This window comes from Streptopelia decaocto (assembly GCF_964273445.1).
Source record: "Streptopelia decaocto genome assembly, chromosome: 1".
Lineage (NCBI taxonomy): Eukaryota > Metazoa > Chordata > Aves > Columbiformes > Columbidae > Streptopelia > Streptopelia decaocto.
Genome location: NC_138663.1, coordinates 92340479 through 92365351, shown reverse-complemented (window position 1 = coordinate 92365351; position 24873 = coordinate 92340479). Strand labels below are relative to the sequence as shown.

At 38.6% G+C, this 24873-nt stretch overlaps 1 protein-coding gene across 1 annotated transcript; it reads right to left on the bottom strand.

Moving 5' to 3' along the window:
- Positions 1-360: 360 nt before the first annotated feature.
- On the bottom strand, positions 361-20180 carry HJURP (Holliday junction recognition protein). Its single transcript, XM_082043518.1, has 13 exons — positions 19984-20180; positions 18392-18458; positions 17740-17804; positions 16535-16562; positions 13697-13752; positions 12755-12794; positions 9652-9713; positions 8389-8481; positions 7581-7662; positions 3907-5483; positions 3311-3374; positions 2045-2132; positions 361-1040 (listed from the first exon to the last, which is right to left on the bottom strand). The coding sequence occupies exons 1-13, from the start codon at positions 20053-20055 to the stop codon at positions 965-967; spliced, it is 2370 nt and encodes a 789-aa protein (XP_081899644.1). The 5' UTR covers positions 20056-20180; the 3' UTR covers positions 361-964.
- Between the last annotated feature and the right edge of the window lie 4693 nt (positions 20181-24873).

Here is a 24873-nt window from a genome sequence, read left to right as displayed (position 1 = left end):
TGTCTTATTTTAAACCTCACTGAAACTGGCTTCTTGTTCAAGAAAAACACTTCAGATAACAAGATTTTGGTTTAAGAGCTAAAATAACATAAAAACTCCTGTGTGCCCAGAAATGAAGTAAAGCCAAAGGAATGTGATTTTTTCCTTTTCTGGAGCTCAGAAAGCTGACAAGGGGCAGGGTTGATAAAACAGAGTGTACTTGACCTGACACCACTAAAATAATCTCCTTGCCAAGAAAGAATGCAGCAATGAAAACCTGTGGGACCCAGCCACATCACTCTGATATATTTGCTGGAGGGATACAAACTCCTCATGAGAATTCACATACCTGAAATAAAATGCTGAAAGCAGATATTTGTTGATAATAGGTTTTTATTTAGAATATATATATTTTGTCAGAACACAGAATATAACTGTCAAATTCACTGAAACATATAAATTTTATTGAACAATCCACTCTGTGAGCTATGTAGAAAATTTAACATAGCAGGCATGTAACAAGTCATAGCATCTAATACTGCATTTGAATCATCCATCCCAGTTTAGAACTTTTCATTTAGTGTCAAGACACTTATAAAGCACAAACAGGCAGGAATCCAGCAAAAAGAGCTTGATTCTTATCTTATGACTAATATGTTGAGAATCAAAGCTTATTAGCAGATAACAAGAAAATACTGATCAGACTGTTAGAACAAACACTACTAACTACAAAATTTAAACTTTGTCATAGAATGGAACCCTGATTCCCTGCAATACCTGATGAAGCCAAAGGACTAAGTGCCCTGTCAGAAGGGATGAACCACTCCTGAAGATTTACATTACAGGTAAGCATAAAACAGGACTAACTGCATAACAGATACATAAAATACATCCCTGATTCTTGGAAGAAGAACAGCAAAACAAACCCAAACTTTATAAAACAAAGTTTCTTCTGTAGCAGTCCATGAATGCTCCTTGGTGGGTTTCAACCAGGAAGCCACCCAAGTGATTGCTGAGATTTGTCATCTTTACCCACAGTGTAGCTTAGTTTTCTGGATACCCTATAGAAAAGAATTGTTAAGATTATAAAGTAAATTACACAAAAATACTATGCCTGCCAAAACTCTGATGAACAGAATGAAATTCAAACAAATCATCAAAGCAAGATATCTGAACATCATGACTGTAAACAGCAGCAGGACTCCTTGTCCACATTCCTATGTGCTCTCAGCTAGAGAGAAAACTTTTCATCCTATGTCATTTTAATGTCTCCGTAATGCTACTATCTTAACCTAAATTATATAAGTATCTCTTAAACTTCCAGATGTAAGCTTGGAATGTATTCACCAATAGCTAAAAAGGAAAGATACAAGTAAGAATGTAATTATTTCCTTGCATATTACTTAAGAAATGGCATATTTTGAACCATTTTGGTTTACATCTGACAATTCAGTATAGCACTATAGCTGTACAACAGCAGTCATGCAGAGCTCAAGAAAAGTTTTGGTTATGAACATTTCTTTTTCTGAAATGCATCTTTCATAATCACCTTCTCCATAAAGGCTATCATATTTGAGACAGGAAGACAATACTAGTTTCTTTCCACTACCATTCATTACAAATGCAGCATTTTGCCATGTGGCTTAAGCATAGCAATTCTGAGGGCTCTGTAGCCATTAAACAAGAGCTTCGCTCCTTGGAACCATATACAAGAACGACACACTACAGGCCCAAGGAAGCTTGTCAGCTGACAGTCCATCTGATTTATATCTAAAATAATAAATGTGTCTACAAGGAACAGAAAGAAGGACTAGAGTAGCTACTCAGTCAAGCCATCTTACTAACTTACGTTCACTGGCCAGCCATGCTGAAGTCTGGCTAGTTTTGTCCAGACACTTGCTTCCCAGTGTTTGAGTCTGCAGGTTTGACTGGCTTGGGCTTTCCCAAGCATTGATTCTGATTTTCATTCTAGAAGTATACATGTAGGCAACAGCCTCCACACCTTTAATATAGAAGCAAGACACCAAGAATTTCTTTCGGATCTTCTTTTTGAGGAAGAACTTACCTTTTGCGACAGTACTGTGCATTTCTGGAACTGCTGTAATTCTTCACTGCACTAGGCCAACCAGAGTTGGTACCTGCAATCCCAGATTCTGGTGGTAGAAAACAGCAGTATGAAAAGGGTAAGAACAATGCTGAGTAGCATGGACACTACTGTATGTTGTTAAAATATTAGCCTGTTAAGACATGGGTAATACTTCACTGGCATACTTCATTGAGCAAGTTTCCTTACAAAAATATTCTAATGCGAAAGGTTCTGGCAAAACTTAATTTCCAATACATTTTACACGCTGTATTTAAATATAAGCTATATTTCTTCAAAAATGCTTATGCCATTAGAAAAACATAGAAGGAACTGCTGATACCAGAAAAAACATAATACATAAAGTATTAGTTAAAATTTGAGGAAGGCAAAATAAACAGATGTCCACCTCAAATAAACAAATTCTTTACAATTAACCAGCAATGAAAATGCAACAAGGCAAGAAACATGCAAAGAAATAAATTTCTTCTGCCATTTTCTTCCTGTATACCAGTTGACAATATTTCAAGGAACCTTCTTCAGTATTTTCCTTTACATGTTAGTTGTTATCTTGATGACAAGGTTCATAAAGATAAAACAAACATTTTACTTAGTAGGAAAAAAAGTTCATGTTATGTTACAGACATGCTGTAAACCAAAATCAGATTTTAAAAAGAAAATTAGAAGATTAGCATATTTGAATCTTAAACTAAGGTAGTTTTGGTGGTGTTTTTTAAAAATTCTAAAATTCTGCTGTCCTGAATTAGCAAAAGTCTTTTTATCCAGGCTAACAATTTAATTCACCTAAGCAAGTGACAGTAGCATGCAACAACTCAATTGCAAGTTTTTGTAAAGCTGAAGAATCCAAACAAAAGCATGTGGTTACTCAAGTGTAGGATTAATAAGCTATGCACTTCCTGCTGAACATGTAGATATGTAAAGTAAAAGCAACAGCAAATTTTAAATAAAATAGAAAAAAGGAAGGGAGAAAACCAATGGGTATAAGCAACACTTTAGTAGGAAAAGTCCTAGTTAACCTAAAGAAAAGCTTCTTAAATCGCTGTTTACATGTGATTCAGAAAACCCTTTTCTGTATAGATTCCTTAAAGGAACACTTGAACATACCCAACTATTACTGAGGAAGAAGAGCTGTCACCTAGACAGCTGTCTGTTGAGATTTGTAGATCTACCCTTGGAGAAGTGCTTGTGATTGCTAAAGTAGTAATTCATAAAGTCTCTGAAACTAACCTTGCAAGGAAGTACCAGGAACACCAAGAAAAGTTTTATCTGATGCAGCATGAAATCTAGAGCCCTGAGAATAAAGCATTAACAGATTACATCGATGGAAAAACTCATGTCACAGCTTGCCTCGGAATAAATGACTGGGAACCTGGAAATAAGGGCTGGATTTAATATTTAAATCAACAAGTCTAATGATTCCAGTGGAACCTGGTAAAGTTTAATTTGTTCGCCTCAATTTGTTCACCTACAATGTGTTATCATTTCAGAAGGACAACACCTTAATTAACAGGCTCACTGTCTGAGATTATTTTAACCAGTGACACAGTCTATTAAAACAATCTATTACTGAGCATTTTATAACCACTTTCAAGGTTATTAAATATAGTGAACTTCCTCACATGATCCAGGAGACCTGATACGACTTATATTTTAGCAAATTAAAATCCCCCAAGCCCCAAAGTTGTAAAACAACTCTACTGACCAAATAGCACAAGAAGTAAGCTGCCACTTGTTTAAAAAGCTTCCAGTTCTAATCTATTTTAAGCCCTTTTCCAAATGTCAAAGATTGCACAATATTATTGTTTTACAAGGTCCTTTAGTACCTGACTCTGGCAGTCGTGACTGTCAAAAATGCTGGCGTTACTGACATTGTATGGGTTCAAAGACCTCATGCCATCGGTCTGAAGTTCAGTGTTTCTTCTGCGAGCAATCTGTTCACATTTTGCTGAAGAAAGGTAACGTTCCGGTATATCTCTCAGTCGCTTTACTGGTGAACAAAGAGGACCATTTTGGAAATTCCCCAGTCTTTTAACTCTGGGAGATGCAGATAAAGTTCGAACAGGCGAGTTAACAAGAGCATTTACAGTTTCAGACATCTGTATTCCTTCATACTTCTTTAAATTTGAAGCTCTCTGAAACCCAGGAAGTTTTGGAACACCCCCACTACACAATTGCTCATAGATCCTGTCAAATTCTCTATCACACGATGTATGGGACCTCACAGAATGACTTAAATTACTCTTCACTAATCTTCCTTTATCTTCAAGGTTCTGTGAATTTGCAAGAGATCTTGTCAATGTCAAAGGCTTTTGTATTTCTTTGGGACACTGTTTGTAGTAGAGCTTTTCAAACCCATCTTTGTATTTCTGGGGCATCTTTGAAGGACTCTGCTTTGTAGACAACGAGGAAAATAAGTGCTTGTACTCAAAAGAAATTGGTCTTCCAGAGGTTATTTTTTCAGGATTTATGAGCAAAGTATTTGATGCTCTTGTAAGAGAACAGTTTGTGACAGGTGTAAAAGCATGACTACTGCCATAGGAACTGCAAGAAGATGAACACAACTCTGAGGTATCACCACAAGAAAAGTAACTTTTTTGAGTTTTACTCTCTTTTACCGGATGAAGTCCTGTTGACCCTGAACTGGCAGCAGACATCATAAAACAGTATTCTGAAGGACACTGGTAAGCAAATTTTTCACTTTCTTTGCATTTTGGATTAAGTGAGACAGTAGTCTGTAACTCATCTTCAACTAGAAACGTCTCTCCCATTGTAATTATAACATCAGGAAAAACAGTCTGTTTGGAGACTTTTGGGCCTTTTCTGGGTACTAAACTTGAGTCAGAACAGTCCATTTTGATTTCATTTGTATCAATGTAAGAATAAGGTAACACACCAGACAAATTATTAATGGAACTCTTGTCATCACGAAGTTCTCTATTCTCGTTTCTGAAAGTTTGATTCTGGCTGTCTTCATGTCTACTGCTGCATATGCTAGGTTGTGCTCGCTTCAGTTTAGGAGGTCTGAACCCTCGTATTTTGACTAAAGTGACATTGAGCTTTGGTCTTCCAGAAGGGTGTCTTCTGTGCCTTAATTGTCCAAACATGTATTTTGACTCTTTTCTCCGAGTCTTTGTCATGAGCCTTGTAAGTGACTCTAACATCCCTGGATACAAGTCTGCAAGAGTTACATTGCTCCAGGAGCATTCCTCATCTGCAGACTGGTATTCTTCCAAGATACTATCACACCAAGTTTTATTCAGTTCTGGGGAAGTCTGATGCCTGGGTATGGTTATTGTATTTGTTGATATGGGAACATCAGAAAATTGTAACTGTGGATGTCTGGATGAAGAACATTCATTTGACAATTCTACCTTCCTTCTGCAAACAGCAGCTTGGTTACCTGTTAAAAAAACCCAACCAAATTAATGACAAAACAAAACAAGAAGAAGAAAAAAAAGCCCAAAATCTATTAGGGCACTTCACAGTATCACAGTATGTTTGGAAGGGACCTCAAAAGATCATCTAGTCCAATCCCCCTGCTGGAGCAGGAACACCTAGGTGAGGTCGCACAGGAACATGTCCAGGCGGGTTTTGAATGTCTCCAGAGAAGGAGACTCCACAACTTCCCTGGGCAGCCTGTCCCAGTGTTCTGTCACCCTTACTGAGAAGAAGTTTCTTCTCAAATTTAAGTGGAACCTCTTGTGTTCCAGCTTGATCCCATTACCCCTTGTCCTATCATTGTTTGCCACCGAGAAGAGCCTGGCTCCATCCCCATGGCACTCACCCTTTATATATTTACAAACATTAATAAGGTCCCCCCTTAGTCTCCTCTTCTCCAAACTAAAGAGACCCAGCTCCCTCAGCCTTTCTTCATAAGGGAGGTGCTCCACTCCCTTAATCATCTTCGTTGCCCTATGCTGGACCCTCTCCAGCAGTTCCCTGTCCTTCTTGAACTGAGGGGCCCAGAACTGGACACAATATTCCAGATGTGGTCTCACCAGGGCGGAGTAGAGGGGAAGGAGGACCTCTCTCGATCTACTAACCACCCCCCTTCTAATACACCCCAGGATGCCATTGGCCTTCCTGGCCTCAAGGGCACAGTGCTGGCTCATGGTCATCCTGTTGTCCACCAGGACCCCCAGGTCCCTTTCCCCTACACTGCTCTCTAATATGTAATCTCCCAACCTATACTGGAACCTGGGGTTGTTCCTGCCCAGATGCAGGACTCTACCCTTGCCCTTGTTAAATTTCATTAGGTTATTCCCCGCCCAACTCTCCAGCCTGTCCAGGTCCCGCTGGATGGCAGCACAGCCTTCTGGCGTGTCAGCCACTCCTCCCAGCTTGGTGTCATCAGCAAACTTGCTGGTAGTACACTCTATTCCCTCGTCCAAATCGTTAATGAATATATTGAATAATATTGGCCCCAGCACTGACCCCTGAGGCACTCCACTAGATACTGGCCTCCAACTAGACTCCACACCATTGACTACCACTCTCTGGCTTCTCTCCCTAAGCCAGTTTGCAACCCACCTCACTACTCTATTGTCTAGACCACACCTCCTCAACTTAGCTGTGAGGATGCTGTGGGAGACTGTGTCAAAGGCTTTACTGAAGTCAAGGTAGACCACATCCACCGCTCTGCCATCATCCACTTCCACTTCCACTAATGTATATTACTTAGAAACAAGTCTTACTGTAATAGCATATTTCATTAAGCTTTTTTGCCAGGCTAAATGGATTATTAACATACAATCTATTAGGAAAAAAAATAAATATTGATTTCACAGACTATAGAAGACAGAAAAGAGATGTGTTGGAGCCCCTCCCCCCATCTTAAAATAGCTTTATACATATCTATATCTATCTATCTATATATCTAAAATGTTTTCATTGTAGAGGAAGACTGCTTTGCTCTTCGTGATATCTGATCAGAAGGAACAGCCTTATCCAACAGGTTTTGTTACTCTATTTTTGTATTACTTTAAAGCATTGTAGTTGGCTAGTACCAGCGCAGCTTTGCTTGCCATAAAGCATGATTAACATAGTGCTTTTTGTAGTTGTTAAGCTTGAAGTATTTACACCAAAATTCTATTTGAGGTTTGCATCAAGTCTGGAGAACTTCTGAAAAAAGAAAGTTTACTAGTAAAGTACCACTTTGAGTACCAGTTACCAGCCAACCCAAAGCCATTCATGACATTCCAGAAACAAAAAACTACGCTTTCATTTAATGGAGCGTGATGCTTCTGAATTTTGTAACTATGCATTTTCTTTTTCCTGGGGCTATTTAAGAAAAGCTGCTTTTATGTATACAAGTTATTTATTTTCTATTTTTTCAAGCACATTTTGCCATAAGCAAAATCATGTCTGTCTTCTCTTCAAGAATCCAGTCCGTATAACTTTTCTGTTGGATAAACAGTGCCTCTGTGTTTTCAATACATTAAATATTTCTAATAAATTTTAATAGAAACATGTTTTGTAACTAAAATATTTGACCAACCTCCAAAAGATTTAACTGTACCAATTAGTTCTTGCACTGGTGAAGCTAAATGCAGACCTTTTGATGAAACTTGACGTTCTCTCTGAAAAACAAACAGAAGACACAATCTAATATCCTCAATTTTTTGCACATTAGAAGTAACAACAAAACCTTATTTGTGACTTCTCCTACTCTCTCCTTACTATAATAGATCCTGTATAGTTATGGTCCTAAGGGCCTTCGTAAGTTTCAGACAAGGAAGAAAATGTCTAGTCAGACTTCAGTAACAATTTTTAAGAGTTACCAGTTTAATCTTGGAAAGGCTATTTATTTTTGCAACTTCTACATTATGTATCATATTTTAATCCCTTTCCCAAATATGAGAATCTATACATGGATATATATACCTGGATAATCTATACATCCCTGGCAACTTCAGTAGGAAACAGAAGCCATACCATGTAACATAGTCCTTCGTGCCCCTACTCTCCCTTATCCCCAAACCCAAAATAAAGCTAAATCTCCCTTTTTCTCTACAACCTTCAAATTTAGGCTTTTCAGAAAACTTACTGAAGTGAGGATCAACTCACACATCAGGGTTCAAAGAAGAAAGTAGAAAAAAAGAAAAAAAATTTGGATATAGTCTGCACTGTTTCTTACAAATCATTGCTGTCAGAGACCTGAGATGCTGTGATATTTATGTAAGTAGCAAGCAAGAGAGAAACAATGATAGAACAGCAGAGAAGTTGTATTAGAATTCAGGGTGCTGCACAGTTAGAGAGCTCTTTATTCTAATTAGCTAATAACTTAGAACAGGTGAAGTATTTACCATAATCCATCCGGGAATTTTTCTAACATTGTCTTGAACTATAACATCCACTTTTATTTTCTCTTGTATTTTCCCATCACATACATACAGATTCTTAGTGGGGGAGCAGAAAAAAAAAAGTTAAATTCAACACACAGAAGTTATTGACACTGACAAACCCAAACAATATTACTGAGATTTGTTTCAAACTACTGTTATTCAGATGAGGATATCTAACCTGCATAAACTTATTTTTAATGAAGACATTTTATGCTAAAAATATCCCAAGAGGGAACTGTATGTGAAGACATATTAAAAAAAGAGATAAATAGCTAGTTTCTTGATGCAGCAAAAAGCACACACTGCCTCAGAAGACCTACTGATAATTACAAAACCAAAAAACCCCAAACAACAAAGAAAAAAGAAAAGAGTCCTAGTGTTAGGTTACAAATCACTGGTAATTACAGCTGCAGATCTTTAAATATATTATTAATATTGCCTGAGTTCATATACAAATTAAGGCCTACTCTGTAATTCACCTCTATGTAAAATCTAAAAGCATTTGGTGATAAACGGCAAATGTTTTTCATTAGTGAAACTCTTGCTTTCTGAAGTGGTTTCTATTAGGTGTTGTCAGAGACATGACAATGCCTAGCACTATGCTGAACAAGCAAGGACAGTAAATTCAATTTTAGTAACTGGTATTTGAGCAAGCAGAACACAGGATTAGTATGGCTGCACACACAAAATGTGTGTTGTACTTTTCCACATCAGTGTAACTACTCTGGGTAGCCCATAGTCTAGTTTGGGAAACAACAGCAGGATATTCCAGTCTGCTTTTGTTAAGGTAGCCATTATCTCAGTTTTGTTTGTTTGTTTGTTTTTTTTTAAAACAAAACACCACGTTACCTGTTTATGTTAGGCTCTCCGGTGAATGATCATATTTTTATAAGTTTTTTCATTTTGTGATTCATCTGGTTATTCTTTTTCCATACCTATTGTAGCCTTTCTCAGAGTTGCCTGTTCTATGTAATATATTGTATGGCTTTCTCTGGCATACTAATAATACCAAGACATGATATTACTTCATATTGGTCTTCATGACATTATTTATTGAACCTCTCTCTTGTTATACTTGCTGAAAATACGCATTAATATGCAGGCTACACGGAGTCTTCTGCTGACTGCATCAACACCTCAGGCATATGTAAGCTATTCAAATAATTCAATCATTTCTATTGAACATAAAATTATTCCCTTGTATTAGACATCAGAAATTTTTACCTGTAAGTGAATGTCTTGAAATTTTCTTCTTACTGAAACTATATCAGTATCACTTTCTTCACCTACAATTAGAAAATAAATACCAAATAAAACCTAGTTGAACTCAAAACCAAACCAGAAATGTTTTTAAACACACCCTGTATGACTCATTTGCTAACAGGTTTCATTTTAGAAAACTCTTTTCTACACTAAAACTGTTTATCTGTATTACCTTTCCATTTCAAGTCAAATTTAAAAGCATGGCTTATAGGGTCTTAAATGGCATGAGTGGAACAAAGAGTGGAGATAACTTGTTTGCAACCAGTTCTTCAAGATTTATGCTAACAATTTCAGATGGTGAATATTTTCTAAGTACTGAACTGCAAGATTCACTATTAATTAATGTATCATTCCCACTTATTTCCTACTACATTCCTAAATTTCCCAACAAAGATAGTAAGGACCTTCTACTATGCTTCCTTTTCCTAGTTGCTTCTCGTCAAGACTGCCTTAAAACTGCCAAGGCAAGAAATAAGACAGACTTAAGAATATTAAAAAGCAAGTCCAAATCTTCCAACTTAATTTTTAGGTATTCTATGTGGTATGTTTGTGAATGAAACACAATAAAGCATTTCTTTGCTAGATGTATTAGACCTTCCAATTCATCACTAGCTAAAGCCTTAGTCTTTCATGATCAGAAAACATGTAGCTGCATTGTAAGTCCTCATTTCTGAAATTCCCTGGCTGTTATATCTTTGTCCCATGATGATGTTCATCACAGGGAAGGAAAGAGGAAAGGAGAATAACCCTGAAAATGGAAAAAAAAAGAGTGAAAAAGATCTGGTTATGATACCTACGACATCACTGCCTCTTGACACTATTCTTAAATTATTAAGAAGTGAATGAAAATATTTTCCAACTTATCCCATCTTCCTTTTTTGTCCCCTGTCACTGCAGTCATCACCTAAAGCTTTGTGGACACAGGCTGCCATAGAGCTAAAATAAAGACACATATGAAAGAAACTGTATCTTGGTGGGAAACAACACATTTTCACATCATCTGGTGAAAATGTTGAGCAAACAGAGGGTCATCTTTGACAGGTTACCTGACCCCAGCAGAATGGTTTTATTAGAACTGAAACCCATACTTGTCAGATTATCAAAGTTTCTTCCCACATGACTAAAAGAAAAAAAAGTTATCACTTTATCCACAGGAAACCAGTTACCAAGCATCAATAGTAGAGGAAGCAGTAAAAATGTTAATGTTATCATCTGGAAAAGTTTCAGCCTACAGTTGCTGCTGTAACAGCTGATACTCTCTTTCTGCCATTCAGTATTCTATATCCAGTAGAACTGGGCACAAAACTGGCATACCGCTCCCTAAACGGTCAGAAATTACTAGACTGCTATAGAAATGAGAGGTTCTTGTATAAAGGTAACTCAAGTGTCCAAGAATGGTTGACTCCATCATGTCAATTACAAATGATTAGAAATAGGTTGTATCATACAAGTTGATCTGCATACAAATTGAATATCCTTCTAGGTGTGAAACATCACAAAAGTGTAATTTTAAATATGTTTTTAATGTATTGTCAATCATATTTCAAATCACTAGAACATTATTAGCAGAGGATCATGGCACTGCGCAAAAGAGAAAAAAAGTCAAGTAACTTCTCCAGGGAACCCTGAAGTATTTTTAAGGGCCAAAAGGGAAATTTGGGAACACCTTTGTTGCTCAAGTGCAGGAGAGAGAGAGGAAAAATGAAAACTTCCACCTTTCTCTCTGAAAAATTTGACCAATAATACAGGAAGTTATTTCACTGGAAATGCACTCAATACAATGTTATCTAAAAGATGTATCATTACCTAAAAGAGATATCTTACATAAGAGTTGAACATACTAGTTGGGAGGTTACTGTAAATATTAAGTTTTGACTTTGATACAATCTTCTAAACTTAAATACACTTAGATAAATATACAATGCAGATTGAACCTTCCCCTTTCTCTCCAAATTAATTATTCTGTGATGCTACCCTAATAGATACAAGGAATTGTTCAGATATCACTATACTTTGCCATGCTACTTCCTGTGAAACCAAAGAAGGTAGACCTAATAATCTTCCCAATTAATGGAAGACCAATACTTTCATGTACAGGTGAGAGCTGTTTGCTTTATTTGTACCTGCTGTTGATAGGCTTCACATACTTTCAGAACAAAAGTACTGTATAAAAACTGGAAGAAACACTGCCTTCACTAAGAAGTGTCTCTGTATGAATACTAAAGATGGAAAAAACCTGCTAAAACTAAAATTTTAGCTAAAGCAGCTAGAAATACTCTTTTTTCTTAAGAGTTAGCATGTCTTATTGCTAACCTTCTGTATATTAAAAAACCCCAAACACACACACAAAAAAACAAACCAAACCCCACAAACCCCCAAACCAGAACACCTAAGTGAATTCAATTTTTAAGTGAGGAATTCAACCCAACATCTCTAGGAAACTTCTACATTTGGAGATAGCTGGGACTCACCAAGGCTGCTATAAATCCTCTCCAGTCTCTTCATAGAACATTTACAAGAGAAGGAGGAGGAGTGGATAATCATATTATCACACACTGCTATGAAGCTACCAGAGTCTGAACTGCATCACTCATTTATCCCATGAGTGCAAAAGATAAAGGACACTTAAAGAAGCTAAGCTACAGATGCCTCTGAAATTCCTTTCCTGTATTTCACTACACAGGTTGAGAAAACACAAGGTTACATTTTCTAACTTTGCAGAAATTATTTTATCATTCAAATAGATATTTGAAATTACACTCTGAAATGACAGGACAAATTTCAGATTGCTATTTTCTGTTTTCCCTCAAGAAGGAAGTAATCATCTGCCTTGGTGACAGCTATGCGTGTGAAGCACCTAATATATACCAGAGTATTTAAACATCAGCTAACCATATTTTGCTGCAGCTGCTTTGTTCATCATTACATGCTGGTAACCGCCTAGCCATAGTTTAAATTATGCAAAATAGCAAGTTTTTATATGCACAAGAATAAAAAGATCTTGAGTAATACAAGTTTCAAAAAGCAAAAAAAAAATATCTAAAAAGTAAATTAAAAAACCCACCTGTATCAGATGTATTCACACAAGAGGTCTCAGGAGATTCCTTAAAAAAACATTAAAGGAATTTTAAGACCTGGTAGCATAAGCTATATTAACTAGTCCGTATTCAGCGCTGGTGAGGCCCCACCTTGAATACTGCGCTCAGTTTTGGGCCCCTGACTACGAGAAAAACACTGAGGTGCTGGAGACAGTGTAGAGGAGGGTGATGAAGCTGGTGAGGGGTCTGGAACACAAGTCTGATGAGGAGCGGCTGAGAGAAATGGGGCTGTTTAGCCTGGAGAAAAGGAGGCTGAGGGGAGACCTTATCGCTCTCTACAACCCTGAAAGGAGGCTGTTGCATGGAGTGTGTTGGTCTCTTCTCCCAGGTAACAAGTGATAGGACAAGAGGAAATGGCCTCAAGTTGTCCCAGGGGAGGTTTAGGTTGGATATTAGGAAAAAATTCTTCACAGGAAGGGTTGTCAGGCTGCCCAGGGAAGTGGTGGAGTCACCATTCCCAGAAGCATTCAAAAGACATGTAGATGAAGTTCTTAAGGACATGGTTTAGTGACAAAGTTAGGTTAATGGTTGGACTCAATGATCTTGAGGGTCTTTTTTAACCAAAATGATTCTATCATTCTGTGCACCTAGCAAGTAAAGACACATTTTTCCTAAAATAATGCAACTACATGTGGGGAACTACAAAACAATTGTTTAATAAGGTATCTAAAACTTGAAGAGCTGCAGTAGAACTGCAGCAAAATACTTTAAGCCCTCATTTTTTTTCAGAAGTTCTTACTTAAGGAGAACAAAGTGATTCAATTTAGCAATGAGTAGGCCTTTAAAAATCTAACTTTATAGGTATGGTACAGGATCACCTGTTCACGATTAGGAAAAAGTATTTATGTACTCAAAAGTTGAGAAACTAAAGAGACTTTGTAACGGTAGACGCAATGTGGTGCCCATACCTGATGTCCTGTTGAATGTCCATCCTCAAAATCACTGTTACGTTGCTTTGACATTTCTTAGCATGCACAGGAGGAAAAAAAATAATTCTATTTCAATTTGATAAGTCACAGACCAATATTATACCCAAACTCATTAATTCATCATTTGTATGTACTCTTACTTGGAAAAATATTTAACATTGACATTTTGCAAATGGAGGACTGATACAAAGAACAGGTAAGTGACAGAACAACGTTCTAGTCAAATACAGCAGACTAATTCTGATCAGAGATACACATCTACCATATTGTTTTCTTCTTGACCCATGAAGCACTACAGAAAATAAAATTTACCCTTTTATCAGTTGGTATCACTTGTAGAAAAGGAAGACAATTGCAGACTTTTTCTGCATTTTTCTTGATGTGTTGAAAAGGATATGAAAAAGATGTACTACTCCTGAAGCCTGAGGATGGAGCCCCAAACCTCTGTTGCAGCTTTTTAATGATTTTTGGCAAGGGGACATTCCAAAAGTGCTGTGCCTGTCTTCCTGCACAGATAGACCCACTCACAATCTTTTTGGGTTGTTCCCCCTTCATTTATCTCAGAAGGAGCAGAAGAAATATGAAGACTGTAAAAGCTGCCTATTTGAGCAGAGACCACTATTTTTTAGATTTGCTACTGCAACTCGAGAATATTTGCTACTGCAAAAAGAGATCCACAGAGAAGCAGCTATCTTCAAATAAATGTGACTTCCACACAAGTTTATTTCATAATGAACCTCTAAGACAAATACTGTTGCTATTAAAATTAATCTGACTGAAAACTGTTTTGATATTGCAGAAGAAAGTTACATTTCTAACTACTGCCTTGTTAGATATAAAAACATATCTATAGCAAGCCATAACCTCTCAAGTCTGTATAGAGTGCATATGATTATAAGGTGTGTATAAAAAAAAATATTGCTTAAATCTATTGCTAATGCTGCACAAATTACAGAAACTTAATCTTTCCCAAAAGAGAAGATCTGTATCCCCAAACATATGACTCTGCTGGTACTAAAGCTGTAGCAGGACTTCTCATGATTGAATGTATGTGACTTAAAAATAGTACACGTGCTTAAGCAGGTATGTTTACCCTACTCAAGACTGTCACTAAACAAAGGGTTCACTAATAAGTATTTGGATCTCATAAAGATATTCTAAATGTTCACACTTAATGGCATAGAACTTTATGTACAGTAACCGAAAACACATATCAGGCCCACTTAAGAATATAGAAGAACAGGTAAAATGTACACAGTAGCTTTAATAATCCATAGCCAGAGCCTTTTTTTTTTTAAAGGGTTACACCAACCATAATCAGCCAGTTCAAGTGCTTACTCCATTTACTTTTGCATTTCAAATAAAAAAAAGTCAACACAATATATGATTTTCTTAAATTGAACAAAACCTATGAGATTCCATATTTTATAGCATATATAAATATACAAGTATAAATACTAATCTGTAAAAGTATGTTTTTCCTCATAACAAAAGCTGTTAACACCTTCAATATTCAGTTAAATATATCTTCCCCAGCATAACTTAAAACATAACTAAATAATAAAGACTTTGCTCAAATTATATTCAAAGTTGGAAAAAAATAAGTAAGACATCGGGTTTTTTTGCTTTTCTACCTTATCTGTAACGCAGTACATTTAAAATTAATTAGATCAAGTCTTCATGGCATTAAATAAACTCCAAGTAAATTCCTTAAATAAGAACTTCTAAGGTATTCAGATTAACAAAAACTTACTTCTGAAAGACTTCCAACACTGTATCTTTTAAAAACTAACTGCTGGATGCTTACTTTCTGAGTTTTACCATAGATTGTAACCAGTCATTTTCTGTAGTTTTCAGACTCTTTGGCATATATTTTCTAAAAACTGGAGGCAAAGGTCTGGACCATCTGAATCTTTTTATATTGGACCCTTCCCAGCTCAATATTTTAATTATAGGCTGATTCAAAGTATACCTGAAGCCTGTATGGAAAATCTTTTTGGTAGGATTACAGAGGGACAGAGACACTAGATTGTGTTTTGTCCTCAGATATTCAGCTAAGAGCTTCTTAGATAAATGTCATGAAATAAGCAACACCAAAAAAAGAAAAAAGAGACTGCAAAGCCTTAAGAAAATAAAGCCCAACATATCTGTGCTGTACTACACATCAGCTTTTCCCCCCAGTCATTTATTCCAGTAAAAACTTGTATTTTATTGGAACATACAGGACCTTTTCAGAACAATGAGAAAATCTTCACATGTCATACATCTCCCTAAGTAGTATCAGAATTACCCTTAGGTATGCAGTCTTGATTTGACTTTAATTGTGATACTTGATCTCTAATGAACCTTTTCCTGCAGGCAGCCTGATTCATTCAGTATACAGAATAATCTGCTAAATTTTTGATAGTTCATCATGCAACTTCATGAGATTCTTTTAACAATCATTTTCTAATATGCCCACTTATCTAGTTATTTCAAAAAGTTAGCAACTTCCAAACCTCTCCACTTGAACATCCATGTAAGTTAGGGCTGGAATTTTTAGATTCAATGAACATCTGCCGAAACTGACACATACAACAAAAAGCTATCTGTTTAATTGATCGGGTGAGATTATTTTAAACAACTTGTGATGACAGCAATATCAATTATAATGTATTTACTCAAACCTTTAATTATGAACATTATTGGTTTTGTGTGGTTCCCCCCGCAAAAAACAGTGAGTATCCTAGAGTTTGGCATAAAACCAGGATGTCTTCTATTAAGTCAAGACTCTTTGGATAAGATAATCTATGGCACTTATTTTCTTAAACACTTTACCTGCATTCCTTTCACTTCTTCTGTTACACTGCAATTAAAACAGGAAAAGAAGAAACATCAGAAGAATATTAGAATAGTAATTAATGGATGCCTTTGTTTACTTTAGTACATCTCATAACTAGGCACTTCCTAAATAATAATTCAGTTTCCACTGGGTTTTCCATGGCCTGATGAGAAAAGCCACAAATACGATACATGTTAAAAGTTACCTGATCACTTACTTCTTGTCATACTATTGGTGTGAAAATCACTACAAGAATGTAAGCTTTAGCTACCTTGGCGCAGGCTAAGACAGATAATTCCTCTTACAGTCCTTAATGTATTTAGTCTGTAAAGTTGTGCAGCAATGATTAGTAGATGGTGCACAAGGTACTACCCAGGAGTGGAAAAGGAAAGGGAAATACAGCCCCTTTGCTCTCTCCATTAAATACTCTCCTGTTTCCCAAGACTGAATTTTACCCCTTGTCCCCTCACTCTGTGGGGTTCAAAACAGCTTCTGTGTTAACTACCAAGGCACACCACATAACTTAGCTTTTTAGGCAGATATTAGGAATGTAGCAACAGGGTGACTTTTTGCAGTTACGGCAGAAACACTGAGATTTAGAATAAATTCACTGTTGAGTTCTTATGAGTAAGTTCAGGAAATAGAAAAAGAAGTAACTGCTTGTTTAATGTAAGTACTCAGAATAAAAAATACAGATCACACACAGTAATGGCTTTAGCCTGACAAAGACAGCAAGTGCTGAGACTGCAAAGATACTTTAATTACTTTAGCATTATTTTGCAGGAAAAAAAAAAATAATCTAATGATGAAACCAGTAAGCCCTCTGGAATTGAAGAGCTGATTACCTGAACCAAGAGAAATTGATTCAATGCTTGTTAACTTCAATGACAATATTCTGATGAGATCCAAAAGTACACATCCCCATCAGCCAGCATTTAGAAAAAAAAATATTTATTTTTCCAGGTTTACTAGTGGTGCTTACCACTGGTAAATGGTCATCTATTTTAGTCTGTCTCATCTGACAGTCTTAACCAATTTATACTAAACCCCTATTTTAAGGCAGATGTTGAATTAATTGATTAATACCTCTTGCAAATATTATATGGCACAGCAAGATTTGAATTTATTCCTATATATATTATATAATAAGGAAAAAGAAACATTACTACAAACTGTATAGTAGGAGTACATTAATTGCTACCTCAAGTACTTCCTCCTGCCAGTTTCTAAGGTCCTTGGCTGACACATCCTCCCATGATTTTGGTCCTAGAAATAACAAGAGATGTCAGTATAAACATAGCTTTTCTTATAACACTATATATACCCACTATCATTCTAAGAAACATAAACATTTAGGAAGAACATATTACATAGTAACAACACATTATCAAATCTGAACAACCTCCAGTACAATTGTAAAAGCAAAAACTCATAGATAAACAAGACAAGAGAAAATTGTAATTCTAAGTTAATTGAGAAGTCAGGCAAAACAAAACCAAACCAAACCAAAAAAACCCAACAACAACAACAAAAAATCACATGCTAAGTCTAAAAACACTAAGCTAAAATCCAAGGAGCATTACAGCCGCACATGCCATGAAGAGGGGAAAAAAACCAAATTATTTTACTCTTAAAATTTTATTGAATGCATGCTGACTACATGGTATCTGACGTTAGTTAAAGCCATAGTTAAGGCTTGACAGGACTGAGACCCATATTAATTCCATACTGAATAGAGGTTAGTAAACCAAAAGTATAAGCCAGCCTTTACAAATCAAAGGTTCCACCAGTTGCATGTTTTACTAAGTATAAATACACAGCATGTAAATATTGAAGCTTTATGAAGTTCTTACCATCAGGCGTATTGTAAGTGAGAGTTTCCATGGAGATAAGTAAATCATCTTCAAAAGGATGATTATACTAAATAAAAAGGACCATTAAAGATTAGAATAAATGCTTACAGCAATGTTTTTAACATCATTTTAAGTATTGTTTTTGCACAATTTTGTTTTGACCAAAACATGATATTATCCACATGCTGCTTTATTGGCTATAGTTAGAAGTTAGCAATCTCAAAACTTTAATTCCTAGAAAAAACATACATATTTCAAGCATATATATGAGTTGTTCAATCTCAAGGCATAAGCCAGTTGCTGACAAAATGAGGCTTCAGCAAGTTTTCAAAAAATGGTTAAGTTACTTAATCACAGAGCTTCTAAACTCCCTCTGTCGTAACTGCAAGCAGCCACTTACCATAGACCTACAGGTCATGACACATGAAAATGTCATCCAGTCTAATGCTAGATGAGGAAAACATTCTAGAAACAGAGTCTTGTGGCTTTTTTTTTTTTTTAAAGTTGTTGGAAACCATTGCTGAGGTACCAACAGGCTAACTCCTGTTCTTACCTCTGCTGTTAGAGTGGTTCCAAGGAATGTTTATTGATGTGGTAATAGATGCTTGGTATATAAATATACATATATATATATATATAAATATACATATATATGTATATATATAAATATACATATATATGTATATATAAATATACATATATATGTATATATAAATATACATATATATGTATATATATAAATATACATATATATATATATATACATATAGCCTTATATATATACATATAGCCTTATGCCAGCACCTAGACATTAACACAAACCATTTCTCTGAACTGCAAAGCTGACATCCCTGAATAAATACATGCATCTCTGGATGGGGGTGTATGGTTCTCGCATCTTTAGCAGAAAATAGCTCTAAAGTAAGGAGGATTTGTGGAGGGAGTTTCACTTCTGTCTGTAATTTTTTTGAAAATACCTCATCTAATGCTAGCTAAAATGGATTAAGGGCACTACAAAGACAACTCGGACTTCTAAGTTCTAAAAAACATGGCAATCCCTGATCTGAGTGTTACTCACGCCAAAGCTCAGCACAAACTGCGAGGCTGCGTGAGGCCCCGGCTGACAGCTGCTCTCAGCAGCCAGGAAAAACAGGAGCTTGTGAAACCAGAAATAACTAATTGACAAAGAGAATTCAGTGCCAGTTACTGCAAATCAGCATACGGAAAGAAAAATGAACGTGTCGGCACTAACAGAGCAGGACTTAAGAGGTGGCCAGGGAGAATCGGAGTGGAGAGCCCGGCCACCGCGCCAGGCGAGGCGGGCAGAGAGGGCCGCGCTGCCCGGCAGCCTGCCAGAGGCGGACACAGAGACGCACAACGGCGGCCAGGCCTCGCTACACACCATTTCAGCAAGAGGGACCGTAAAAGCGCACGGCGCCCCTCAGACAGGCAGGGGCGAGGCCGGACGGCAGCAGCCTGAAGGTCGCGCCGCTGACAGAGCGCCCCCGCCAAGCCCGCCTCAGGACGGCGGCGGAAACAAAAAGCCGCTGCCAACGGCTCCCGCCATCCACGGCGGCGCGCGCGGCCCTCACCCTCTCCAAGATGCTGTTAATGGTGGCCATGAAGCGGGCGTTGCTCCGCCGCAGGGACTCCTCCAGGGCCATGGCGCACGGGCTGGGCTCCTCTGCGGCGCTGGAGGAATGATGGCGGCGGCGGCCGCTCCGCACACGCACCCAGCCGTACGCGTCTGCTCACCCTGACCGCAGCCCGACCTCCACCGCCGTCAGACGCTCCCCGCCCCCCCGTCAATTCAAATTGCGCGCCGACTCGCCCCCTCCGCCCCCACCCCACCTCTGATTGGGTCTCGCACAGGCGCCGCAGCCCATCCGAGTACGCGGCCAAGAGCGCTTCTTATTCTGATTGGCTGCTAGAGCTGCCGAGCGCCCACCCCCTCCTCACCGCCAGCACGCCTCAAGGTCTTCCCATTGGCTACGGGGCTCGCAGCGAATCGGGGGTTGGACGCGGGGCGAAGTCTCTGTTCTACTTAGCAACAGTGTCCCACCGTGAGCTCCCATTGGCCGCGGGGTCAGCCGCAGGCGCAGCCCGCCGAACTCTGTGCTTGGGTTGAGGGGCGGTGGCGGCCCCGGCCTTGTGGCTGTTTCCCGACCGCGGGCTCCTCCTGTCGGGTGGGTCCTGGAGCCGTGGCCCGCCTGCGGGCTGTAGCCGCTGCTTAGCGGTCGTGGGCCGTGTGGGGTCGGGTGCTCTGAGGAGAGCTCTGCCAGTGGGAACGCTGCTGGGGTGAACGTGGCGGCCCAGGGCCCCCGCGGAGTGGCTGCTGTGAAAGTGGGTGCCGAGACCAGGAAATTCTGCTTTCCCTGCAAAGTGGTGCCCTGCCGTCGGCCAAAGGCCAATATTTTTAAAAAGAGCATGAGCCACTTCATGTAAAATAGGTGGGCGCTCTTTTTTTTGTTTGTTTGTTTGTTTTGATTTTGATTTTGTTTTCTGTTTGTTTGTTTTAAGCCAGGCTTAGCTGGGGCTCCCTGGGTCTGCAGGCTGTGCTGCCCCCCAGCTGGGGAGCAGTACAGACCGGGCAGTCATAGAATCACAGAATGTCCCATGAGCCACAAGGATCATCGAGTCCAACTCCTGTCCCTGCACAGGACAACCCCACAGTTCACACCATGTGTCTGAGGGTGTTGTCCAGTCTCTTCTTGAACACTGTCAGGCTTGGGGCTGTGACACCTCCCTGGGGAGCCTGTTCCAGTGCTCCACCACCCTCTGGGTGAAAAGCCTTTTCCTAATGTCCAACCTAAACCTCCCCTGGCACTTCTTCCTGCTATTCCCTCGGGTTCTGGCACTGATCACCAGAGGAAAGAGATCAGCGCCTGCCCCTCCTCCTCCCCTTGTGAGGAAGCTGTAGCCCCATGAGGTCGCCCCTCAGTCTCCTCCAGGCTGAACAAACCAAGTGACTTTAGCCACTCCTCATACAGCTTTCCCTCCAAACCCTTCACAACTTCGTAGCCCTCTTCTGGACAGTCTCTAGTGGCTTAATATCGAACTGTGGCTCCGAGTGGGGAGCTCTGGGCAAAGCAATACAGAATGTAACCTTCCTGTTGTGTTCTGCAGAAATGGCCAGAGGAACGAGGGCTGGAAAACCGGACTCTAAGTGGCCACCACGACTCATGCCCTTTCTGGTTGTTCTCCATTGGGCCCTGGAGGGTTGCAGGCCTGAGGCCACCGAGGAGAAGGGCTGGAACTGACACCACCGAAAGCATTACCAGTCTGCTGGCACTGGTGTTTTTGATATCATCCCGTTCTTCTCCCAATGTTCCTAAACCAACCATTTTCTATAAATACAGATTTAATTTTTAAAAATTGCTATCAGTACATTGAGTTGCCTGGAACCTCCCATTCCAAAAACATTTTCTATTTCACTGATATAAAGACTTAGATGCATCTTTTCAGAATGGTGTCTTCATAATGGCATCTTGTCTAAAGCTGCCTTTTACTTATCTACTTACTTTTTATGTGTTCAGTTGTAATAAATGTTATTTTTTAAAATTACACAACTAAAGAAAAATACTTTTTTCATCCATTTTTAAACATTCTTACTATTATGTGGTTGTGAAATTTCCACAGTGTTGAGGTTTTGATTGCAGGGTGACAATAAAACTGGCAGATGTATTGTTAATCCCCTCTTCCCCTACTTCCCCCTTCAGCCCCTCCCTCTCCCCCTTCCCACTGAGGACAGGCGATCAGGAGGGGAAGAAGGACAGAGAGAAGAGAGTTGGAAAAATTAAAAATGTTTTACTAATGCTACTGATAAAATAGAGGAAAATAATACAAAATATACAAAACCAATCTTGAAAGTCCCGGCAACTGCTCTGGCAGATGTTGGGCTGGCACCCGAAGTCCTGGACTGGACTCTGCGGCCAACTGGAACTGGGTTCAGTCTGTCACTAGGCCTCAGTTCGCAGGGACGACTAGCAATGTCCTCTCCTAATGTCAGCCATAAGGAAAAAGGGACGAGATCCTTGTGTTCTCCCACCTTTATCACGTGAATGGGATGTTATACTCTGTTGGGCAGTTTCTGGCCACCTGTTTCTCGTTGCCCCTCTAGCGAGATGCACATCCATCCATCCTTATCAATGACCTCACATTCCATTGCTGTGTCTACCAAAACATGTATCTGGCTTTTCAGGAAAGCAGCTAATATGAAGGCTTTAGCTGACAGGCAAAGTCACTAAAAGAGGAACTTGTTTTTTAACAAAACCAGGAGACACAGTTGACAAGTTTTGCATTAAGGCCTTACCCTGTTTTTAGCAGATCTTACCCCTTTTCTGGTTCTGCATTAAGGACTTACTGTTTTTCAAGGTATGATTTTTCTGCCACCACTGCATAGGCCCCTGTGGTCAGTGGTTAAATCACATTTACGAGAGTAGCAAAGTGTTGATTTCAGCTAGCAGGATGAGAAAAGACGAGTGTGGTAATTCAAATCTTGATGAACTAGATCACAGTCCTACATTTGTCACTCTTCTCCCACTGGAATGAATGCAAGACAAATAATCTAAAAACCAGAACATCACTGAGGATCACTTAACTGCATGTTCTTTATTTTCTTGATATCCATCTGGGAGGAGATTTGTCTCAGCACTTTCTCTTGCTATTCACTTTAATGGAAGATAGCCTTTGAATATATAAAAGCATATATAAACTTTCTATGATTAAAAAAAAAATGTAAATACCCTGAATAAATCAGATTCTGTGTAGCTCAGATTGACTTGACAAAATTGGTGTGCATGTAGTAGTTTGAATCAAGTCCTTGTAATCTTTCCCATGGGCAAAAGAGGAATACTACTACTACTACTACTACTTTTACTCCCCTGAATACTGGAAAAATAAATTCTGTGATAGTTTCAACATGGTCAAATATTGGGATAGGTCAGAATAGTAGTAGAAAGTTTATTAGTAAACAAGTAATTCTGTATCTGCTCAGGGCAAAATTTACATGATCTGTAATAAATAAAACCTGAGGTGCCACACTTAAAGAAGTATAAAAGGAAATATTGGATAATGAACTATTCAGTTCTTTCAACAAAGTGCTGTTCCCATGGGAAAACATGTATCATAAAGTCACTTGTGGAAAAAAAAAAGCATGATAAAGTCTCTGTTTTTTTGACTCTAGGGTTTAGGGTCATCATGGCCTTTGTTATAGTGGTTTGTGATTCCCTTGCAGTGCTTTGATAATTAAGTATCAAAATACAGTGCAAACACAGGATGAGATTAATTACTTTCTTTTGACATTCCCTAGCTTAGGAGTCTTCTGATTTCTTAATATGTAATTTTATACTAGAAATAGCAGTAGCCTCAGACATTTTGTATTTGAGGTAATCACTAACCTGGGAAAATAAGGGTATGTTCCTGTTGTTTCAGTTTCATTGGGAGAAGATCGGTCTTTCAGCCAGTCTACCCAGTAGTTACTTTTGGCTGTTTGGAATTCATGCTATGCTTCACTAGACTGACAGGAGCCCTCAATTGCAGAGAATTTCTTACACCACCCCTGTGAGAAAATGAGAGTGGCATTCAGCAGTTGCACATGAAAACTATCCTATAGCAGTAGTAACTGGTATATTTGATAGGTTATAACCAAAAATTTCAAACTTCATGACCTTAGGAATCACAAAGTCAACGAACGTTAGCTAATGCTTTTGCCCAGAGGCTGCATTTATGCAGACTGCAAAGCAAGATAGTGCATCAAACTATAAACAAGCAAAAGAAACGAAACAAGGAAAAACTATAATGTTAAAATGTTGATGTTAAGGAAACAGCAGCTGTCATTTGTCTTGTCTGACCTGAGAATGGCCTGTCTTTTCTGAGTGCTCCTCTGTACTTCTTTTTGCGTCTGCTACTTGCTGTCCCTTGCTTAATTGAGTTGTAAATTAACAGAGACTACCCATTTGTCTTTATGTAGCACCTAGTTTAACAAAGTCACACAGAATCACAGAATGTTAAGGATTGGAAGGGACCTTGTCTTATGTTCTACTTCCATAAAGATACTCAATAAATCATTAAAATGATTTCTGGAGTCACAAGTAAATCGAGTACTGGGAGGACTGGTTTGCAGTCCTCAGGTGAGTGGGGGTGGCTGGGTTGTAAAGCTGTAATTGTGCAATCTGTGGCATGAGGAAATGTGGGGTTTGGATGGTACCAGCAGAGAGATGAAGATGTCCTGGTCCCATCATCAGTGCACAACCAGACTTCTGAGGCTTTGCTTTTAGATTGATTCTCACTCGTGCTCCGCCACTGGGAAAGGCCACACTGACATCGGCAGGAAATTTCTTAGGGTGCGAAGACAGCCAGCATCTTTTTAATCTTATAGTTAAGTAAACAATTAACATTGTGCCACTTTTTGGCTATAAAATATGATATTGTTAATTAATATGATGCAGAAACACAGGCATTTCAAGAAGAAAACTTCTTTG